Source organism: Suillus subalutaceus, assembly GCF_016647625.1.
Source record: "Suillus subalutaceus strain FC151 chromosome Unknown DFJ58scaffold_53, whole genome shotgun sequence".
NCBI lineage: Eukaryota > Fungi > Basidiomycota > Agaricomycetes > Boletales > Suillaceae > Suillus > Suillus subalutaceus.
Window position 1 is genome coordinate 67,569 of NW_024540302.1, and position 18,839 is coordinate 86,407.

At 49.2% G+C, this 18,839-nt stretch overlaps 6 protein-coding genes and 1 non-coding gene across 7 annotated transcripts; 4 read left to right on the forward strand and 3 right to left on the reverse strand.

Annotated features, from left to right (window-relative positions):
* Positions 1 to 633: 633 nt before the first annotated feature.
* DFJ58DRAFT_716378 (FAD dependent oxidoreductase) lies at positions 634 to 3,061 on the forward strand (the record flags this gene model as incomplete). The annotated part of the gene is made up of 8 exons (XM_041384216.1): positions 634 to 655; positions 677 to 814; positions 874 to 970; positions 1,028 to 1,468; positions 1,549 to 1,648; positions 2,088 to 2,302; positions 2,648 to 2,744; positions 2,876 to 3,061. The coding sequence occupies 8 exons, from the start codon at positions 634 to 636 to the stop codon at positions 3,059 to 3,061; spliced, it is 1,296 nt and encodes a 431-aa protein (XP_041243888.1).
* A 138-nt stretch (positions 3,062 to 3,199) lies between these two features.
* DFJ58DRAFT_727950 (uncharacterized protein) lies at positions 3,200 to 7,076 on the reverse strand (the record flags this gene model as incomplete). Its single annotated transcript, XM_041385533.1, has 8 exons — positions 3,200 to 3,747; positions 3,807 to 4,429; positions 4,484 to 4,679; positions 4,736 to 5,285; positions 5,337 to 5,793; positions 5,847 to 6,073; positions 6,129 to 6,388; positions 6,440 to 7,076. The coding sequence occupies 8 exons, from the start codon at positions 7,074 to 7,076 to the stop codon at positions 3,200 to 3,202; spliced, it is 3,498 nt and encodes a 1,165-aa protein (XP_041243889.1).
* A 1,850-nt stretch (positions 7,077 to 8,926) lies between these two features.
* Positions 8,927 to 9,868, reverse strand: DFJ58DRAFT_383466 (uncharacterized protein). The gene is made up of 3 exons (XM_041380131.1): positions 9,333 to 9,868; positions 8,988 to 9,282; positions 8,927 to 8,929 (listed from the first exon to the last, which is right to left on the reverse strand). The coding sequence occupies exons 1-2, from the start codon at positions 9,755 to 9,757 to the stop codon at positions 9,153 to 9,155; spliced, it is 555 nt and encodes a 184-aa protein (XP_041243890.1). The 5' UTR covers positions 9,758 to 9,868; the 3' UTR covers positions 8,927 to 8,929; positions 8,988 to 9,152.
* A 471-nt stretch (positions 9,869 to 10,339) lies between these two features.
* DFJ58DRAFT_t94 lies at positions 10,340 to 10,447 on the forward strand. The gene has a single exon. It is a non-coding gene; the product is annotated as a tRNA-Leu (tRNA).
* A 1,088-nt stretch (positions 10,448 to 11,535) lies between these two features.
* On the forward strand, positions 11,536 to 12,385 carry DFJ58DRAFT_788408 (uncharacterized protein). The gene is made up of 4 exons (XM_041390149.1): positions 11,536 to 11,966; positions 12,021 to 12,080; positions 12,135 to 12,187; positions 12,223 to 12,385. The coding sequence occupies exons 1-4, from the start codon at positions 11,686 to 11,688 to the stop codon at positions 12,312 to 12,314; spliced, it is 486 nt and encodes a 161-aa protein (XP_041243891.1). The 5' UTR covers positions 11,536 to 11,685; the 3' UTR covers positions 12,315 to 12,385.
* Positions 12,386 to 14,527: 2,142 nt separating this feature from the next.
* Positions 14,528 to 15,093, forward strand: DFJ58DRAFT_841430 (uncharacterized protein; the record flags this gene model as incomplete). Its single annotated transcript, XM_041392709.1, has 2 exons — positions 14,528 to 14,788; positions 14,851 to 15,093. The coding sequence occupies 2 exons, from the start codon at positions 14,528 to 14,530 to the stop codon at positions 15,091 to 15,093; spliced, it is 504 nt and encodes a 167-aa protein (XP_041243892.1).
* A 90-nt stretch (positions 15,094 to 15,183) lies between these two features.
* Positions 15,184 to 17,734, reverse strand: DFJ58DRAFT_788414 (uncharacterized protein). Its single transcript, XM_041390150.1, has 7 exons — positions 17,654 to 17,734; positions 17,548 to 17,596; positions 17,440 to 17,493; positions 17,361 to 17,387; positions 17,294 to 17,311; positions 16,118 to 17,242; positions 15,184 to 16,063 (listed from the first exon to the last, which is right to left on the reverse strand). The coding sequence occupies exons 1-7, from the start codon at positions 17,699 to 17,701 to the stop codon at positions 15,594 to 15,596; spliced, it is 1,791 nt and encodes a 596-aa protein (XP_041243893.1). The 5' UTR covers positions 17,702 to 17,734; the 3' UTR covers positions 15,184 to 15,593.
* Between the last annotated feature and the right edge of the window lie 1,105 nt (positions 17,735 to 18,839).

Here is an 18,839-nt window from a genome sequence, read left to right on the forward strand (position 1 = left end):
TTCGAAACTCATCTCATTTCAGAGAACTAACTCGTGCACCAACACATCATCTCATGATCAAACGCGGACCCCTCGTACTATACATCCAACTTATATTAGCTACAATATCGCCCATTACAGCCCATAGGGTACCGCGTCTTAACAGTTTAAATCCTTGTAGCGGTATACAAATACAGAAATCCTCTCTCATCTCATTCAAGAATTTTCACATACAGTGTGGTTAACGTCAAGAAATCACAACTGCCAGCAGCACAAATAGAATGCCAAAGATACTTTCCCCTCGGATTGAACTAGAGCACAGCAAGTCGCAGGTGACTGGGAGGTTGGCTGGTCCCTGTCAACTAATTATAAGATCTGGAATGTGGATATTTGAAGGCTCATTATACTCATACATACCACAAATAACAGTCTTTGGCCGTGGTACAACGGTGTGCCAGCGATAGCATGAGTTTGAAATCCGAGTCGATATTCTTGGTGGATGTCTCGTCGAATAGTTGACGACAGTCATTCCTTCTTGATGTTGCAGAGCCTATGAAAACCCTGCAATGGCCGTAGAGGCAGTCTACCATTGATATTAAGTTGTTGAACTTGTCAATAGCTTGTCACTGCCACCACAGCCACGTACGGTCACTAATGTCACTGGCAAGCTCAACTTGTTCCTCTTCGAAGCCTGTAGTGGTCATCATCGGCGCGGGTGCTTTTGGTCTGTCCACTGCTTACCACCTGCTCGAACGTGGCTACACCGATGTGACAGTACTCGATCGTGCTGAACATCTGCCTGCGATCGATGCAGCGAGCACTGACATGAATAAAGGTACTTTGTTGTTTTCAGTGCTCCTCTGCGACATCGAATAGCTTACCCTCAGTACCAAGTGGTTCGTTCTTGTTACGGCGATCCAGAATACACGCGGCTTGCCCGCCAGGCGATCGAAGAATGGCGCAATGATATGTGGCTAAACTGTTACCATGAGTCTGTCTCATTTTTTTCCAGCTGAGTAGATGATAACCATAGTATCAAATACTACAGGTGCGGTGTCCTCAACTTAGGCGATGCATATACTGAGCAGTCCATTATCAATGATATCAAGCACGGCGCCAAGGTCGAGCGCTTAGATAGTCCTGCATCCATCAGAGCACAGTTTCCTTCGGACCTTCACAATTCTGGTAGACTTGGGACATTCACGTCATTGGACGTCTCTTCTACAAGCTACATTAATCGTGATGGTGGTTGGGCAGAGGCTGAACGTGCAGTCGGCCTCCTCATGGAACATGTGAAGAAACGTGGTGTCAAAGTCCTGCCTGGCAAGGTAGTTCAAGAATTGATCAAAGACGAACGTGGACAAACAAAAGGCGTGCGCTGTGCCGATGACTCTGAATACGAGGCCAATGTAGTGGTCCTTGCTCTTGGTTCGTGGACTGCGAGCGTATTCCCGTCGTTAAACCTGACGGGAAAGTGTCTTGCTACGGGGTAAGTAGGCAGAATTTCCGGCGCTTGGCTCAATTTGATGCGATACTACTTGTACTTTTGCATGTCAACTATTTCAAAAGTCAAAGCATAGCGACGATCCAACTTACACCGGAGGAGGCAGAGGAATATCGCAAGACACCTGTCGTACTTGATTTCAGGACCGGTTTCTATGTTTTCCCAGTGAGTCATCATTCTTCCAAGTTTATTCCAAGAACGCTTTTACTTTCCTCTAAATGGTCAAAATTTTCGAACCTCACTATATCTGTCACACATGTGATTTGACACATGTGGTCTTGCCTTGAACGTTTGGGAACACGCGTGCGCAGAACTCCTTACCACCTAGCTCCGCGTGCTCTCAATGGCGTGGAAATATTTTCTGTCGTGTTCTACACATACCCAACCATGAATCTCAATCAGGCCCAGTGATCACTGATCATCGACCACCATGCCACTGACATTCAGTTAAAGGCTTTGAATATCGCTCTCTAGCACAGTCTGACACTCTTCGACATCAATATGTATCTACATTACGTGCCCGTTCTCTAGTTCATTCCCCCCTTCTGAGTCGATCCGTCAATTTTATTCATTGTCATTGACGTTGACCGAGCTTTTTTTATAGCCAACACATCGTAATGTTGTCAAATTTGCAATTCATGCTGCTGGACACACCCACGCAGTTCCTGGATCCACCATATCAACCCCGCGCACGATCGTCTCTGACCCAGACAATGGCCAGTGGATACCGCGGTCAGTCTTGAAGGAACTAAGGGTCCAGCTGCGGAGTGTATACCCTGCGCTTGCCGAAAAACCCTTCAGTGGGACAAGGATGTGTTGGTAAGTTCGCGTTCTCCTGCGGCTCGTGAAATTCCATGTTTTCGTCATGTCGGATATGAGATGGTCAAAAATTTCCTCGTATTCTTGATAGGGAGAAAACGCTGGATTGGAGTTGGTCTTCTCTTTGTGATTGGGCTCAAGGGCACGCTGGATTTGCGATCGAGTTCAAGGATACGAGGGGGGCATTACATGGGTTTGGACAAATAATGTCGATTGAGGCATGATGATAGTAGAAGAGAAGCAGATGTCCATGCCTTCAGCTCGCCGCACACACGGCGCTATCTTCCGACTATCGTAATGTGGCGAATATTCGCCACTTGGGTGTAGTGCTGATCATCTGAGCAGGTACACCGATTCGCCAGATGGTGATTGGGTCATTGGACACTATCCCGGCGACTCGGGACTGGTTCTGGCAACCAGCGGAAGTGGACATGCGTTCAAGGTATGTTCTACTTTGACTTTTTCTTCCTTCCTGCACCACGCGGTGATGATAGGATGTCTCAGCACATTTCGCTTTGTGGAACAGCGCCCTTAACTAAATCCGAGAACGAGAACTGACGTGACCCTCAACAGTTCCTCCCTACCCTAGGGAAGCTTGTGGTCGACGTTATAGAAAACAAGCTAGACCCCAAACTTGCAGCACGGTTTGCTGTCGATCGACAGGTGAAACCCCCCAACGGCGAGCGAAAGTCAGTTGTTTCTCAAGAGCTCAACATCGACGAATTGTGTGGACCGGAGGATCTGATACCAGCGTTATAATTCTGTATTGCACAATTTGAAAACCCGTATGTATTTGTATATTCGATATCGAGAAAGCAACGGAGAACTCGGATAACATGGCCCACACTTCCATCTGTACATGTTGCTAAATTACAAACCATCTTGAATTTCATGTGTTCATGCCCGCCAGCCAACGAACTCTCGCCATGATCGCACCTCCGGGGGTACCTTACCCTCGGTATACTTCGTCAACCCACCCTGAGCTATCTTTTTTCCAAGTGCTTCCACCCACAGCTGTGCACAACGGGCGTTGTTAAGCAGTGGCAGTCCAAAGTCCACAGCGTTCCTCCGTGCAACATAGTCCTCGTCAGTGAAGCCGGTGCCGCGTGCCTTTGCGAGGTTTATGACACACTGGATCTCATACTCGTCGAACACCTCACGGAGCTTGCGCTTGTCGGTCTTGGGGAAGAAGATGCGCTTCGCGGTGATATAGGGCAGGTTGTTGAGATACGCTTCGACCTCAGGCGAGGAACAGTAGAGCTTGAAACCGAGATGAAGAAGCTCTTTGGCAACAATGGCCATTTCAGGCTTGGTAGTATCTCCACCGATAAGGACGCCAGAGTTGAGGCGGGGAACTTTGAAGCCTGTCGTACTGAGCAACGACGCCCAATATGCCTCATGGATGTCTGTGCCGAAACTAGCGACTTCACCAGTACTGGCCATTTCTAAACCGATAATCAACAAATTGAACCCCGAAGACCGACCGGATGCGACCGATACTCACCAACACCAAGGAAGGGATCTGCACCTCCCAGCCGAGTCCAGGAGAACTGAGCAACCTTGATCGAAGTATAATCACGTTTCTGCTTCATGAGATCAACGGGCTCTGGAACATCGTGGTCCATAATAGCTGCTGCCGCGGTCTCGATGAAATTATAGCCAAGGACCTTCGACACGAAGGGGAACGACCGCGATGCCCGCAGGTTACACTCAATGACTTTGAGCTGAGGCTCGTCATTGGGCCCATCTGCAGGCTTCTTGATGACTTGCATGTTGTATGGACCAGAAATCTCAAATGCAGCAGCAACCTTCTCCGCGATGGTCTTCAAGCGCGCCATGTCCGTCTCCGTCAACGAGAAGGGGGGGAGGACAAGGGTGGCATCACCCGAGTGTACACCGGCGTTTTCAACGTGCTCAGAGACAGCGTGAACGAGAAGCTTGCCCTTGTGTGCAACAGCATCGACATCGATCTCTTGCGCGTTATCGATGAACTTCGTGATGACGACAGGGTGCAAGGGAGAGACGGAAGCAGCAGCGGAAAGATTATATTCCAGAGAAGACTCTTCGTAGACAACATTCATGGCAGCACCGGACAGAACGTATGACGGCCGGATGAGAACCGGGTAGCTAAACAGAGGGATCAGACAAGTAGGCTTAGTCTATAACCGAAACGATGCATACCCAACTTTCTGAGCGAAGGCTTTCGCGGCTCCCAGGTTCGTGACCTCACACCACTCAGGTTGATCAACGCCAATGCTATCCAAAACAGAGGAGAACTTGTGGCGGTCCTCGGCGGTGTCAATCTTTTCTGGGTCAGTACCAAGGACCTTGACACCATCCTTTTTGAGACGAAGCGCAATGTTCTGGGGAAGTTGACCTAGCTCATGACATTAGTATCTTCCTTGGAACGCTTGTCAGTAATTCTAAACTCACCACCGACACTGACGATGACACCCTGAGACTGCTCAAGCTCGTAGATGTCCATAACACGCTCGTAGCCAAGCTCTTCGAAATAAAGCCTATCAGCCTCATCGAAGTCTGTCGATACCGTCTCGGGGTTGTAGTTGATCATGATCGTGCGCTTGCCCATACCCCTCAGTTTACGTGCGCATGTAACTGCACACCAGTCGAATTCAACTGAGCTGCCAATGCGATATACACCGCTTCCGAGAACCATGGTACCATGCTCGTCGAACTCAACGTCGTGCTCAGAGGCATTGTACGTCGTGTAAAGGTAGTTCGTGTGCGCGGGGTATTCAGCAGCAAGAGTATCGATACGTTTGACGAAGGGGGTGATGCCAAGGGACTTGCGGTGAGCGCGGACGATGTCTTCAGTCGAGGCAACGAGGTCAGCAATCTGCCCATCGGAGAAGCCCATGCGTTTAGCTTGCTTCATGAGTTCGTGGTCTATTTCTTCGATGGAGCCAACTGTCTTGATAGCCCTGCTTGTTTGAACGATATTGTCTATTTTGTAGAGGTACCACTAGGGACGGATGTGAATACAGTGACACTCAGGCGCGAACGAAATCCTTACCTTGTCGATCTTGGTCAAGTCATGCAGCTGGTCAACACTGTAATTCTTGTTGTACATCGCGTAAGCAATGGCAAAGAGTCGCATATCCGTGGGTCTCGACAAAGCACGGTCAAGGTCCTCAGGCTGAACATATGCCTCGAAGCCTTTCCACCGCGGGTCAACCTGGCGAATAGCCTTTTGGAGACTCTCTTCAAATGTGCGACCAATAGCCATGACCTCCCCAACACTCTTCATTGAGGATCCAACTTCGCGGTTGACCTGCGATGAAAACTTTGCAAGATCCCACTTAGGTATCTTAGTGACGATGTAATCGAGAGAAGGCTCGAAGCAAGCTGTAGTTGTCTTAGTCACCGCGTTGGGCAGTTCTGGAAGGGTATGTCCGAGGGCAATTTTAGCAGCAGTGTAGGCAAGCGGATAACCAGTAGCTTTAGACGCCAGGGCACTTGAGCGACTTAAACTGAAAGAAATCGTGTTAGGTATAGAAAAATATGAAAAGAACCAGAAACGTACCGAGCATTAACCTCAATGACACAGTATTCCTTGGAATTGGGGTTAAGTGCATACTGAATGTTACACTCGCCGACAACACCGAGATGCCTGATGACCTTGATAGCAGCGCTGCGAAGCATGTGGTATTCGTCGTCCGGAAGAGTTTGAGACGGTGCAACAACAATCGAATCGCCAGTGTGTGTACCGAGAGGATCGAAATTCTCCATATTGCAGCAAATGATCGTGTTCTAAGAGCATACGCACTCGACTTCAGAACGCACAACAAAGCAGAAATGAACCTACATCAGCGCCATCACGAACAACTTCGTATTCGAGTTCCTTCCAGCCCTTCATACTCCGCTCAATCAGAACCTGAGGGGACAGACTCAAACTCTTTGCAGAGAGATCACGAAGCTCATCGGGGTTGTTGGCGAAACCGGAACCGAGACCACCAAGAGTGAATGCAGACCGAAGGATGACGGGATAGCCTATTTGCTCCGCTGCATCTAGAGCGGCATTAACAGTAGATACAGCTGTAGACTGTGCGACTGGAATGTCGATTTCTAAAAAAGGTTGTGTCACATGATGAACCAAAAAAAAACGGTTAGAGGTACCTTTGAGAGCTTGCACAAAAAGTTCACGATCTTCAGAAACTTCGAGAGTGCGGATTGGAGTTCCGAGGACCTTAATGCCCAGGCGCTCGAGGACGCCCATTTTGTCCAGCTCGATACCGACGTTGAGGGCACTTTGACCTCCAAAGGTCAGAAGGATACCATCTGGACGCTCTTTCTCCAATACATATGCAACGTAGTCCGCAGTGATTGGAAGAAAGTAGACTTCGGATGCCAATTCATGAGACGTCTGCCAGGTTGCGATGTTAGGATTGATAAGAACGGCGTCGACACCTTCTTCGCGCAAAGCTTTCAGTGCCTGCGAGCCCGAGTAGTCAAACTCGCCAGCTTGACCAATGCTGAGGCCACCGCTGCCGACGATGACAACTTTTTTAACGTCTGGACGAGGAAGCTTGGGAAGAACCTTGGCAGAAATTCTGCGAGCGATCTCCGATGGCGAGTTAAGAACATGTTCGCCATCCTTGGGTACATATGAGCCGACTGCTGGCGCAGCTACTGCTCGTAAGACATTTGTGGGGGAGAAAAGAGCCCGCTGTGGGGTGGAATGAAAAGAGCGAGCTCTAATGTTTTTACATTGAGAAAATTGACGGAGAACAGATGACCTTATTGGAAGGACCATCATTTTCTATACAGCCTTAGGAAGGTCTTCAAGCTTCTCGGAGGGAAAAAACGAGGTCACTAAGATAGCTGTATGAAGCACAATTTTGAATGACCCCAACGCCGGTGATCAGAGATTGAAGACGTACTCGTCGCGTGTGTTCTGAGTGAAAATCATACACGCTCTCGCGGCTTAACAGGGAATTTGAATCCACACTAGAGGTGAACCGGTGACGATGGGCCAATATTGTGCAATTTGTGATGTGACAGCTAAACGACGGCTTTTATCGTTTTTTTTCTGCACAACGTGACCCAAGTCGGACGTAACATGACTCACAAAGAAGATTCTTAAAGTGGAAAAGTTCATCACGCGCTACGCTCAGGAGTCAGTACCAAGCGTTCGACGAACTTCTGTAACTTAGCTAAGACTATCGTCCCTCCAGATACTGAAAGCTTATGTTTCAGTATCGCAGACAGTATTTATGTAGATTATGGGAACTCTAGTAAGTCAGCGTGCTTACAACTTCAAGTTTAGATTATGATTTCCCAGCGAGTACCATGAGATCACCGATCATGATCTCCAGCAATAGAATTCAACTCTGGTTACAGTTCGACGAGGCAGGTCGCACCTCACTGTCATCGTGGTGAATCTTGTTCTCCCCCGGCCAGGAGAACACCAACATCACTAAATTATTATCATTTTGAAAGAGTACACCAATCAGTGTCGTGGCATGCGTACAGAACAGCACGTGTATTACGCAGTAGTGTTACAACCAGCTAGCAAGTGAGAGATGCCGAGAGCTGCGAAAAGTTTCTATGTCTGAGAGGGAGTAGATGCTCTGGACGAGAGAAAATATTACGAGGGGCTTGGGTCACACTGGCAGAGTCCTCGAGTCCAACAGCGCTCCAGTCAAGAACTTGAATGTGCATCCTAAATGAAGAACGTGCTGTCAGCAAGCTTTGAGCAAATGATGCACCGTGAAGCCGTGCTACCGAACGTGCATTATTGTACGTCGTTTGTTCATGGGTCGTCAAATGTCCAATATTGGCTCTGTGCTAATTAGTATTGTTAGAGTACAGAACATTGAAATTTGGTAGATGCATTCGCGTTGAGACGGATTATAGGTTTCGGCTCTTCCAATACATAGCGAAGTGTGCATACATCACAGGAAGAATGTCATCATGGAATGCAGAGGGTGGAGGAGCCCAGTCAGGCCAACAACGGTGGTTGTGGCCTGTTTGGATGACAAGCTGGGTAAAAAGCTGCCATCTGCATTCGTTCGGCGCAGAAGGAACGAGTGTCTTCGTTCTGTCATGTTTTCCTGTGGAAGCCTAGTTCATTTGAGGAGATTGTGGAAATCCCTGGGAACCCCCTGAGGCCGTCTCAAAGATTGCAAGGACTCCTGAGTCAATGAAGGGCTAATGGAGGCAACTCGGTAATTCTTGAGTTGGAACTTCACCTCGAAGAGTCTCGGTCTGTCCTTGCTCAGTTGCTGCCCAGAACATCGATATCGAAGGCTAAACCTGGCAAATGCAAATGCAGACAATTTGGTAGGCCCGCTTTGCTAGCCTCTGGCGCATAACGGCGTCCAAATCTGACCGACGTGAGCCTCGCCATCTCCTCGGTGACAGCTCGTGACAGCCGTAATTGGTTCCAGGCGCTTTCCTCCCTCAATACTTCCGGAGCAGCCTTCTCGATGTTCATAGAAAGAACTGGATTCGTAGATTAATGAGAGAAGCCATCACAGTTGGACCGCAACCTGTTACGCATTTGTGCGCGAAGCTCTGCGGCCTGGGCCCTGCATCACTCGTGACCTCCGATCAAACCCCAGGTTTACATACATCGCCGAAGGGTCCCTTGAATTTGCATCGTGCCTTTCTTGGATGATTTAACTGCATCAAAGAGTCGCACGATAATCTGTTTCTCTCTTACCTACAGACCAATAAAACGATGAAATTTGAACACGTCGCGGTCCCAGTCAGCTGGAGCTCTTGCTTGAACACTCGTTGTCACTGGTTTTAAATACGATGGAATGTTTACTAGGGTAGTAAGATGAGAGATGTTCTGTGATACAACGTCAGGCATAAAAACTTCGGATTAAGTTGTATCTTTCTTCGCTCTCTTCCTCCGAGTCCTCTCAGGCTCTTCATTTCGCGATCTCTTACGACTTGAGGGCTTCACACTTTCATCTGTGGACCATAATGTCCCCTCGGAATCAGATTTAGTCCTGCGAAGCGGTCAGCACGGAGAAAGGAGACCCTCGTCAACAAAACTTACGAGTATTTTGAATAGTCCGAGTCCGAGAGATCATTGTCTCTATTAGATTGATTTGCCTGCTCCCACTTCGCCACGCGCGCCTTCTTCCTCTCGACTTTCAACCATCTGATCCTATACCTGCGCGGCTCCCTCTCCAGCCGCGCTGTTCCATCCCACAGTTCCTTCTTGACCTTCATTTTCTCCAAATAAGAGAACTCCAGATGCTCGCGCATCAAACACGTTTCGCGTAGATCAGGTAGTACCCCAGTCATAATGGTAGCAGCGCGGTCAAGGAGTCGTTCTGCCTCTAGAACCCGAGCATTAAGGACAGGCATACTGTTGACGAGGCCGGTGAGTGAACGCAAGGAGTCACGGTTCTCCCATTGGCTGATGTGGGAGTGAGGGTTGCCGTTTGGAGTGCAAGAACTTTGTTCACGTTTCGTCATGCTAAATTCTGAGCGTTCGATGTGAGGGATATGAAATAGAAAGCTCTGGAGTCTTGATGTATTTAAGAAGGCCACAGTCAGCCTCCACAAGACACAAATCCGAGCAGTCGGCGCGCTTACCTATTGTTCTCCAGAGTCGGCATGCTTTTTGACCTTCAATGAGTGGCTCAGGTCATATGAATAAGGTAAACCTGTATCACATTTAAGACCCTATATAGGAAGGTGGACATCGTCTTGTAAGACGCAACAAACTGCGACCTGGCGTGATTCGTCCGAATTTAAGATGTCGATCACACCCGGCAATCCGACTCTGGGCGACTCGTCCTCAGACACAGCGGCGTTTAAGACGAACGCAGCATCACTGGATGTTATGTTCGATATGGTGTATACATGCGCGCCTGGGTACCTCGAGCGAGCCTTCGAGATAGTAAGGAATAAGGCTTTCTTAGAAAATCAGAATATGATGAAAGCGTCTGGACTCTGCAGAGTCTGCACTGCGTAGTGCGCATTACTACTGCATCCTATTTTGCCACGCCTCCTGTGTCTGCTCGACTTATTAATCAATCGCTTAACCAGCAACAAGGCAAGATGGCCGAGCGGTCTATGGCGTGTGACTCAAGCGAAAGCTTGCCTGCAAAGCAGGTTTCTCATCCTCGTAAGAGGGCGTGGGTTCAAATCCCACTCTTGTCATTATTTTTCTCTTTAATTTTTTCCCCTAAGTACTTAGCCTCTTCCCGACCTGGGGAATCCGGTCAGTAGAGTTTGACCCGTACTCCCAGGCCTCGTCATCATGTACTCTTGCTCGCACAAGGTCCCGGTGCCACTCACTGTGGATTGCAGCTGGGACGTCGGTGGATTGACCATGAATATGGTTTCTTTCTTGCCACAAGTGACAATACGACAATGCTCCCGGACCCTTGCTTTGACCGCGGACTTCTGTGGCTGAGTTGATCTAATCTATTGTTCTCTAGGTACAAGCGTACATCGTGTATTTAAGTTGTGGATGTTAATCCACAGAAGCCACATTACGCAAACAAATTTTAAGTACCACAGTACCACAGTTCCTCATTATTTAATTCCAATCTTCTTAAACACATCCCCAACTTGATCCAGTACCAGATCTTTCATCAGAGTACCCGTGCCTCCACTACAGCATACAAAATGACCGATGCACTCCTCCCTCACGGTGTTCAGTTATCCAACAGCCCAACCCCAGCTCCAGGTCCTGGGGGACTTGATATGGACGAAGCCACCCTGGCCAAACTCTCCCGTGCACAGCTGCAGAAGGTAGCTAAGGTGTGTCTCGCGTTTGTAGTCCTGAAGGCTAGTCACTGACCTGAAAGTAGGCTCATAAAGTAAGAGCGAACATGAAGAGCGCGGTGATAATTAGAGAGTTAGTAAAACTCTGCAAGTCTGTTACGCCACTGTACGTCACCTGCTTCATGTTATACATGATCTTAACAGTCCTTCAGTGAAGACGAAGAGAACGAAGAGCCCCTGAGAAAGAAGTCCCGAACGACGGGGGAGAGTCCTCCTACTGCTGGTCCCTCAAGACGAACTATAGACTTACCTATGGACACAAGTTGTGAGTGCCATACCTCGCGTCGCAGGGCAAGAAATCTAACACTTGTCCAGTTGATTACCCCATCGTCCAGGAAGATCACCCAACATCCACTCTACTTCTGGCAGCCGTTACTCCGGTAAAAGCAACCGGAAATGCTGCTGACATAGCGCCTCCAAATCTAGCGAAAAAGTCGCCAAGCCTTTCACCGCTACTACTGGAAAGTCCCAATGGGCACCCAGCTGCGGAGGATAACTCCAGTGATTCAGGTGGTTCTTACTTGTCCTACCGAAGTCCCAGTCAGCAGGGATATTATAAATCCCCCGTCAGCTCGCGCGCGGGAACCCCTCCTCTAGAAGAACCCCAAATGCTTAACCGGGCTGTGAATATCATGAAGCAAATCACGACCGACGATCAACATGTTCTTGCCCAGGCTGCTGCTCTCCGCCAGAGAGCGGCAGAGTTAAAAGAACAGGCGAAGAATGTCCGAGACGTCGTGCGCGCCGAGCAGGGGCGCCGCCTGAGATTGGAGGCCTACTTCACGTACTGGAGGGAGATTGCGCCCAAATGGCCGAAAGATTGGATATACGAAGAAGGCGAGGAGGATCAGATCCGGACAGAGCGAGTGTTAAAGGCTATGACACCAACGTATGTGCTCCGCCGTCCTTAACTTGCTCGTGTTTCTGACCATCTGGTTGACAGGCTGCCATCAACAGGCCCAGTAGGCCCGCCCACCTTGTCTTTCGACGGAAGAGACGCACCGTAAGTTTTCGTTTGCAGATCGTTTTTACCAAATCAGCTGACGATGACCATCAGGGACTCGCATCGGGAATTGAGACGTCGTCAGCTGCAGCCACGACAAGAAGCTCGTGTGCAGGAGAATGGGACAGCTCCCCTCCTGCAGAAGATGAGCAGGCAGGAAAGCGTTCCATTCGCCCGCCTTCGCCGCAGTTGACCACCAAAGGAAGGGCGGCAAAACGAAAACATTGCGCTTAAAATGTTCAGGATTCGTACTTCGAGCTTGATCTACAGATGTTACTTTACCCTCAGTCATGATATATCCCGTGACAAGTCGTATTACTCACAAGTTGTGCATTCCCTATACCTCACCATCTGTAATCAATAATAACGCTTGCTCATCCATTTGTCTCTGGACTCAGTCCCAACTTGCGTCCCCTAGTCTGATTCGTGCTATATAATATATTCAGCAGCGGTCAGAAAGAAGATAGAATATGGCACCAAGCGTTTGAGCCTCAATATCACCGGTAAACCAGATCTGATACTCATCTGCCATGCATAGTTCGTCACGGGTGACGCACTGCTCGTGCATGATTTCATCTGGTGGTGAATACGTAGTATATCAGTGTCAAGATGTTAGGAAGACAAGTAGGTTGTGAGAGACTGGTAAAACGAGACTCCTGAGCTATTTGAAACTGATATTCTCATTCGGCTTATATATAAATTTCTGGAGGTACATACTAGAGAAACAAAGGGAGGACGCGTAACAAAGGTAGTCACCCGTAGTTAGGCCTTGATAAAAGGAAGAAGGTCGCTGCAGAATGAAATTTCAGTTGTTCCTTGATGTGACAAAGGAGAGAGCTAAAGACTACAATTGAGACCTTTACATAGACAATCATCTCACGGTCAACTCATTCCATCCTACGTACGGAGCACTCTACAAATTCTCAAGACGAGTACTACGAATGATCTAAGGGTGTATCTTTGATGAAAGTGCGGGCCCGGCTAGTATGGAAAGTTACAGTTATAGGCAAGTAGTACTGTTTTGTGACGCTTCCTATCGTTCAATGGCTCTGCGGCTGTTTGAGTATAGGCAACGGGACTATGTGAGGGCGACTGTAGAAGAGAGGGAAGCGAGCGAAAGTCGGACCTCCAAATGAAGGGGAGTAAGTAGTGACCTGGCCATCTCTTACTATTGCAATGTTGGTCGATATCCTAGAATGCTCGATTCAGCATGTTATCGCGATCAACGTTCCCTTCGACATCTGCACCTTCAAGCTTCAGCGTCGAAATTTGAACTCGTAGCAAAACAATCAAGCGTATTGAGGACCGAGCCTCAGTTGAGCGATGTGCCTTCGAGAACGGCCGTGTGTCCAGGCACATCCTCTGGTTCTGTATTACCTTCTTCGCGGCAATCATAAAAGCAGCGACGTTCTAGTCGACGGAGTCTGGACAATATGTCAATATCTAACAATCCCAACACTTGGAATGACAGTATGATCAGCGTCACTTTGCTGAATTTCACAATATTAGGTGTACCATCGAGACTCGATTCGCTGTGATTGCAGGTTCAGCATTTCTGGTCCAGAGGGCCCGGTGACGCACCGCGCTGTGAGTAAATTATCTATCATCTGACTATGTGGTCATCTGAATTACAGGCAGACCAGGGTAGGTGCGTATGAAGTGACATTATTTGATGACGCACAATGACCGCATCTTGGACCCTAGTGGATGATCTTTATGGATCATGTTCAGATCCGTGTCCAGACACCGCGGAGACTTCTCTTTTCATATCCAAGCGTGTCAAGCAGGCCGAGAGCGACATAGGCACCTTCGAGAACGACAGTGAGTCCGGGTCCCAGCCGCCAGCACAGTTTCACCCTGGCTCCTTACTTCGCAACAATAAAGCAATGGCATATGCCCTGCGTACTAGTACATGCCTGTACGTGTCAGACATCTATGACATCACTGTTGCCTCTATCTAATAGTTGTTGACTATGTGGAATGACTGCAGAATCGCCCTCGGGTTGCTGAATTGACTATATTCGCTTTACCGCCGAGGCGAGCTTCGCCATCATTGCATGTTCATCACTTCTGGCCCAGGGATATGTCATGCGCTGTCCTGTGAGCAATGTGACTGACTATCATCTGACTATGTAGTTATGGTTGTCGGATTTCACGCTGGTCTGATGACTAGCATCTGGGGCCCCAAGTTCTGTGAATGACGGTCAGATCCGTGCCCAGACACCACGGCGACTTCCTCCTATTTCATATGTTTCCGAGCAAGGAATCATGCATATCCGCACTATTCTCCAGATAGGGGTTGCCTAAAGGTTTAAAAGCAAGACTTGTTCACTGCTTAACACTCATCGTACCAACGACCTTCTAACAAAGTGAGTCACAGTTAGCAGCACATCCATGGTTGATCGTATTCATATTCACGGATTGTAGTAACCATGTCCCAGTCAACCATGTCCCAGTCAACAGCCGCCTCAAACGGGTCCGACCTCCTGCCCATCAGCTTCGTTGGGACCACCATGTGCGCGGTGCAGAACAACACTGACGGGAAATTCCGCATCTACTTTCAAAACAAGGACTACCAGATCTATGAAATGTCGATGAACGACCCAAAGAGCACGGAACATACCCTGCTCAAACTCACCAACGACCACATGCCCGCTGCCCGTATCAACACGCCCATCGCAGCCGTGGCGTGTAACAACTTGCAAGAGGTATGAGTTTCGAGGCCAGTCGTGTCGTGCCTCATTATCTCATTCTTATTTTACCATTACAGATCCGCGTCTTTTACATCACTGTGAACAGTCGCGTGCAGGAGATGTGCTACTCCCAGCGCCATGGCTGGCAGAAAGGCTCGACCATTGGCACCGCTGTTGAGAACAGCGCCTGCTTGTATGCGGAAGGCCGAATCGTTCACAATGAGGTCATGCTCAGGGTCGGGTTTCAGTGTGCAGATCGTCCCCAGACTATCACAGAAGCCTACACTATGAAAGACGAGTGGAAGACTCGTGTTCTCTAAATCGGGTAGCATACCTCGAAGAAAGTGATCAGGTTACGGGATTTATCATCGCCAAAGATGTTGTACTATAACAAAATATGATGTGTTGCATGAATCGCTACCCGCTCAGAGTCTGTCACCAGCCATCTCGCCCAAGGGAATTACAACTAGTCTAATCTGCCCAAATACTAATGGCTGAACCAAAATGCACGCAATAGAAGTCGACCCACGGGGCCCCAAGTAAGGAATCCCGCACCAAATCCTATCACATTTGTCTGCCCAATCTGCCATGCAAGACCTAGTATATACCTAGTGATGGGAATGAAAGGGAGAGCAGTAGACACACAGATATAAAAAACAACGCAAATACTACATGAGTGGCGCGATACAATAATAAAAGCGGTCGCAGGCTGTGTCCGAGTTAGAGATTTAATGAAGAGTAGGAAAGGAGTAACTGCTAGAGAACGTTTCGTTCAGCGCCCCCCTCTAAATAAAGGACAGTCGGGTGAAATTGCCCCCGGTCATACGGCGATGGGCACTGCCTTCGTCTCTTCCTTCTTCCCTCCCGCAGCCTTAGCTTCGTCAATTGCCCTTTTCGCAGCCTCTTTCTGCTTCTCGATGTCCTTTAGCTTCTCCTTCACATCCTGCGGCTTGTTAAATGTGACGCTTCTGTGATGACTTTGAGCACCCATGCTCCCCGTCTCTGGAGCCTGCACATTTACGAGGGGTGCAGTCGTGGACAGGCCACGGTGAAACGTAGACGGAAGAACTCGCCCATCTGGGTGTTGGAAAGGGCAAGAGGCGCGCGTGCAACCCGCACCGAAGCGACATTGTTGCGCGAAGTGATTTGTCTTTGGAGGATGCGTGTACGGGCAATTTGGGCGTGTACAAGCACCACCAAAACGACACGCGACGGTGTGCTGAGGAGGCCCAGTGGTGGTGGTGGTGGTGGTGGTGGTGGGTGGGACTGGAGTGTGAGTTGCGCCTGCGACTGTTGTTAGGTGAGCTTGCGTTGCTGTCATTGAAAGACAAAAGACCAACATACCAGGGTTTTTGACAGCAGGGCTGACATGCGACTTGATACAGTCCTTGTCTTTGCAATCATTGCCCTTCTCGCACGCCTCGGTACTAAGTACGACACCGCTCTCAGCAGTAGCGACAGGAGACGGGTGGGAATACCGGCACTGCGAGTTAGTGCACTTGATTCCGAATTTACACAGTGTGGGTGACTGCGGGCGTTGGGGGAGGGAGTACGGCAGTTTTAGAGGTGTATTGGATGACACGGCGCTTGCGGGAAGCGGAATGGGCGCCGCTATTGGTGTAGACTGTGCGGGTTCAGCGATTACCGAAGTGGGAACCGACACAGGTGTAGGCACTTCCTCGATGGATGGTGGAGCAGGTGACGAGCCCATGTGCCCGCCCCGTGAACCTCCTCGCCCTCGACCCCCTCTTGCTCCACCCCGCCCTCTACCATTCACCCCATTCTGCTGGAAGCTTTGTCCATTCACACCTGCGCCACCATTAAACATCGCTGCATCTCCACCCTGCTGCATCGGGTTGAACCCAGGCATACCCATACCGGGGTTAAGCATGCCCATCGAGTTCGCCATCTGCGCCATAAGAGCCATTTGACTTAACATCATTTCTTGTAGCATTAACGGATTTGCCTGCATCCCCATGCCCACAGCCATTTCGGGCATCCCCATACCATTTGGGAAGCTCATCATCGCGCTTGGGTCGGGTGAGGTATTTGTAATGTTGTCAATACGTGCTTGGACTTCATCTCTCCCACCTTGGAAGCGTGGACCGGGTCCTGGACCGCCGACGCGGTCAAGAAGACTACGTTGTGCAGGTGCTGGATTCTGCATAGCCCGGGGACCGGTGGGTAGGTCCGTGCGTCGGGACTTTGCTGGATGAGTAGAAGGTGAGGGTGAGCGGAGACGCTTTTGAGATGTCGAAGCAAGGGTGGAAGAAATGGCTTGTTGATACAGTGGTGCACCTGCTCGAGGACCATTAGGTAGCCGGCGCACAGGCTCGCTCGAGGGTGGATGGGTGATAGGCTTTGATTCATTAGGTATTTCTACAGGTGTTGAAGATGCAACGGATGGTGCTTCAGATTCCGGCGCGCCTTTGGCAGCTTCAGCGAAGAGCCAATCTGTGAAGCTGGGATCTGGTGGTACTGTCAAAAAAACCGCAACGCGCAGAGCACTAAGAAGCATACCAAAGTCTGAGCCAATTACTGGAAGCGTAGTCAGTAAAGAAATTTGGAACGCAAAAACGCCACTCACAATCCATGAGTTCCGAGGTTATTTGTGCTGTGTAACGCGATAAGCCAGTGTTAGCAAAGAAGCTCTTGATTCCACATACCTGCTGTTTTATTGTTTATAATCATAATGGTAATATACTCCGCCATGACAGGATCTGTTCCAGCAGTGAGCGTCGAAGACCTAGCAGTGAATAAGACTGGGCGCTCACCAGCATCGGGACTAAAACTACGAGCTGTGAGTTCATCCTGAATGGATTTCTGCACGAAAAAAATGAGCTGGGCAAAGAAGAAGAGTAGTGTATGACAAAGACATACTTGTAGAGCAGATGCGCGGTCAGTTCCGATGATAAGACCGAAAGGCATGATGGAATGAGTGCGACAGCGACGAAGGCAGCGACTCCAACAAACTCCCGTCTCAAACATGACTAAGACGTCTTGATTAGGCCAACTGCCCGATCTCAAAACATGAACAAACTTTGAATCATGAAAATTAATTACTCGAGTAATCCTACGTGGCTCACTTGCTTCAGCAGATACGCTTTCTTGCCGGCCTTAGTGCTTCCAGGCGCACGCGGACCCGATGCATCCCGTGCGTATTGGGTATTCATAATGTGGCGCTTAGATTGATATGACCTCCACCCCCTCTAAGGCGTAGTAGATATCTTTATCTGTTCCACTACTGCTACTACATGAATTTCAAAGCGAAGCCTCACAGGTCACTGTCTCTGTGGAAGGTCTACTTTGTCCATTGATGGATATTTGTGCTAGGACCTCCAACGACATCTAGAAACACCATCAGGGATCGTTTTAGTTTTGAGCATCTTCCAAGCAGGAATCTCAGCAATACTTATGAAAGTAGGCGTGCATGAACTCCTGATCAAGGTTCGAGGTGACGACAGCCCGTTAAGTCGGGCGAGGGGCCATACAAGATTGACACTGATCTGTGCGAGTCTCAGTGGAGCGCCTGACCGTTTAGCTCGAGTATTTGTATTACATCTGGATATTGTCACCTACTTTATTCGGCGTTGGGGTGTATGCATCGAGTTCGTCGTGCTGCTGACTTTGCGAGGGGATTCTCTGGCAGCGTCTGGATCGTAGGACTCGCCTTGCTCACTGCTTGTCGTACAATCTTCACGGAAATCAGTGCTCGAGGCAAATCCTACGTCACGTAGCAGCACTTGTGGAACAGAGGAATGGGAAGTCCGCGGCTTCTAGCTATCAATGGTGTTTAGGTAACGCGGATGCGACTCCAAAATGAAAGACTGGACAGTGCAATCAGAGAGTAAAGCACTAGAGCGCCAGGAAATAATTTTCTCCCTCAACTTAAGGAAACCCTTCACGCATGAACGTCAAGAAGCCCGTCGAGCGCGTTCCCTTTTTTGAAATGGTGTGCAGCACTGATCGCAGTTGGAACACGCGGTTGGGGGTCACTGGTTTAGACAGCTGTCAATGCGGTCCCCGTCTATGTCGGGCCTAGCAATAAACATGTCAATATTTAGGG